The following is a 3,524-nucleotide window of genomic DNA, read 5'->3' on the forward strand; positions in this document are numbered from 1 at the left end:
GGTGGGACAACCAAGACATTTGGCCATGCAACTGACTTTGAACTTCCAAACTCATAGGATGTGATGGATTCTATATCTTTTATCTCAAGGCAATAATCYATCAGTCTGGAAGACTCTATTGTCTCCAGTTCCAGACATCCCAGGTCATCCTGTAATGCCCGCATGTGTCCATTTCTTTCCTGATTTCTTTAAGTGATACCAGCTGTCCTGAGGTGACTTTCATTACTAAAACTGTTGCATATTTTTCACAGATTTTCTGTCTTTTTGTTGTTTTTTCTCCAGGGCGACATGTGTTGGGCAAAGTTAAACCTTTACTACTTGGAGGAGAGCTTGAAGGATTTATCTGAAAAGTTTGGAAACATTTCATCTAATAATCTCAACATACAAATACTCATCCAATTCATTGAAGAGAAGCGGATAGGAATCAGTAATATGGCGAGTTCCCATAATTAATTATCATATAAATGACTTTGCTGATGATCTAGAAAACTTTACAGTGGCGTGTGGTTGTATTTGATTATCACTTACAACTAATTGCTAGTGCCTCTGTTCTCATCCTTACAGGATACACAAATGTTAGAGTTTGAGTGCCACTACAGAGATGATAAGTGGGAAACAGGGAAATACTTTAACTTTGTCGAGGAGGTGTGTAATACTGCAGACAGAGAAAGACTTGAAGAGGAATGTGATCCACCTCCCTGTCCCACCACACCGATACCAACAGAAGAATCCTCTTCAGGTACCGTCGGCTTCATTCTTCTTGTATTTAGAGGGAAAAATGTGACTTAGATGTGAACCTTAATAAGAACCAATCAACAAATATTCTGCAGGAAAAACTCAGTGACGTCTTTAAAGTTATGTGTGTGATGACATAGATGAACTAAWATGTGTGGGTTTAGGTTAGTTTGACTAACATATAGAATGTTGAACTTTATGATTTGCTAAGAAAGACAGAAAGAAGCAAAGGAAGAAAGAAAGACAGAAATKTTCACAAACACGTTTATTCACTCGGTAGTGATCCATATAAACGTTCAACTCAACTTCATGGCAACGCATTCATGAATGAAAGTTCAGAATTATGAACAATTCTAAAATGAACAGAACACCTTCGTAATCCCAGATGTTTTGAAAAACATCCAGCTCAGCCATTTTGAAATAATATTAATATTGTGCTAGTCACACTCTTGAAAAGCTGTGYACAATTAGTATTCCATTCAAAATTAAGTTAATATTTTCTACTCGAATAAAACACCAAYTTGGCTTGATAAAGAAAWAAATTCAACAACTGTCGTTTTTTCTTCTTCTTTCTTTTRTCACATRAAAAACCAAAAAATGAAACTGTTCTGTGAAACCTTCTCCAAATCCCTGAGTAGTGTAAACAAATCCACTGTTCTAAAAACCAGAAAGAAAGAAGCTGCCTTTCTAGTGATCAYAAATAGAAGCTGCAGTTTGTTTTCCCAAAAGTGAGATTTTTATAGCCATATGAAATGTTTCTGCTGGATTTTGTGGAATACGTGTAAACTACAATGCTTGAACCGAACTGCTTGTTTGAGAACCTCAGAGGGTTATATTAATTCAGACTGTTGCCGAATTTGAGCTCATAAACTCTCTCCTACGTAGCCAATGCTTTAGTGTGTGTCTGATCCTCTTCAATAGCTGAATGGTGGCCTAAATTCTTGTAAAACAAAGAGCAGACTGTTTTGTTTTTGGCCTGAGGGGGTCTCAGCACATGTAAATCTTTTATCCTATGGACTCAGAAAAAAACAGAGAAGAAGATCTCATGTACAGATATAAGTTTCAAAAGGTTGTTTTTTTTTTATCTATGTACAATTGCTCTAGTRTACGCCGTCGTACACTTCCTTACTGCAGATCGTAACAATTTCATTTAAATCTGAAATTGTCAGCGACTGGAATGCATTYAGTTCCAAGACAAGAAAGTACAACATGTTAGAGGTCAAGACAAAACACATTTTTCACAATATTTTGGGGAAAAACTACAAATCCAAAAAAAATTTAGAGAGAGGAATCTGTGAAAGTTGCACAGAACTTGTTCATATTGACTCCCCATGTGTTTTGGTTTTTAGACTTGTTTAATTGTGAGGCAGTCCAAAGGGAATATATCCTTTTCAGGTTAGACCACCCAAAAATTTCAATTCACTACTTCAACATATCTTCACTCAAGTGAAATAAAAAGTGGCCATCCTATTAGTTACTTAGGTTTCATTAAGTAGGAGCAGAAAATAATATTTGGWAAAAATGCTACTGAAGTACTGAGTAACTGACCAGATTACCTGATTGAATATTTTAAAATAATGTCAGTTTATAAACTTAGAAATCAGCTATTTCTGATATTTTAAATACTAAAATGAAGGAGAAAAAAAGTTACTCAAATAAACGATACTACTAGTAACTAGTTATTAAATGCATAAAGCTAGAACAACTTGTTATTAAATTGAAACTACAGCTGTAAACTCCTTAATGGACTTTATCGCCACCAGTTTGGGAATACAAGTAAATTCTGTGGGAATTTCTTTTTTTTTTTTTTTTTTTTTTTTTTACATGCTTTTGGGTGGCTTGTTGCACAAAGACCAACAGCCCACCCAAAACGGACCCCCTTTTGGGTCCTAAAAATGCTTTGCCTTCATATCAAAAAAAGTTCACAACAAACTGACAAAATGTAGAAACTGTCTGAAAATCTTTGGGATCTCGCCGGAACCACTGAAGGAAACGTACCRTTTCCACCGTCTCAGAAGCTAATCTCCAAATCCTAACCAGCAGCAAGCCGTGCTCCTGCTTTGCTTACGATTGTGAAACTGCTGCCACCTGGTATGGAGCATTGTGAGTGAGCTGTATTTAGGGCAGATCTCTTGTGGCTTTTTAGGAGAAGCTTTTAATCTGCCACCATTATTTCCACACAAGAACTCAGCAAGATAAAAACTCAGGACTGGCCTCAGTGCTTAGAATGCCCATTGAGACACGGCTGAGTCACAGGACTAAGGGAAGATGTCCCAAGGTAGCGCGGTGTTTAAAAGGAAGAAAAGGGCTGAAACCTGATTGTATACGTGTTGATTACAGAGCAATCTTCCAATCTTTCCAAAGCGCTTTTCTTTTTCTTTTTTTTTGCCACCAGATCAGATGTTTTTGTGTGTTGTTTGGGGGGGCTAAAAAGAGTATCTCTGAAGTGACTATTTAGCACCTAACAATGAATGTTTTCATCATCAGACAGTTATGCTTCACTCTATCAGTCTTTTGTCTTCAGTTTTTGTCGCTGTCTCCTGAACTCCCTTTTTTTTATCTTCTTGTTTTCAGCTCAGTATACGTCAGGCCAAGACACGTCACACAGTATCGCTACTAAAGAAATAGCGCGCTCATCAGGTAAAGWCTCTTATTAACTTTTTGATAGACTAACTTTTTTTTCATGAACTTACTCTTGGCCTGTGATTTTGTACAACTGTAGAAACAAAACAAAAATGATTCAAGGGTTTTCAAGGTTTTGTCCCAGAAAACAGCCCAGATTGGGATTA

At 36.7% G+C, this 3,524-nt stretch overlaps 1 protein-coding gene across 1 annotated transcript in view; it reads left to right on the forward strand.

Annotated features, from left to right (window-relative positions):
* Positions 1-3,524, forward strand: part of kitlga (kit ligand a) — a gene marked incomplete in the record, with an annotated part of 43,917 nt that overhangs the window by 32,417 nt on the left and 7,976 nt on the right. The window contains 3 exon segments of the mRNA NM_001297464.1: positions 283-435; positions 565-739; positions 3,310-3,375. Of these exon segments, the coding sequence (NP_001284393.1) occupies positions 283-435; positions 565-739; positions 3,310-3,375 (394 nt within the window).

This window comes from Poecilia reticulata, linkage group LG6, assembly GCF_000633615.1.
Source record: "Poecilia reticulata strain Guanapo linkage group LG6, Guppy_female_1.0+MT, whole genome shotgun sequence".
Taxonomy (NCBI): Eukaryota; Metazoa; Chordata; class Actinopteri; order Cyprinodontiformes; family Poeciliidae; genus Poecilia; species Poecilia reticulata.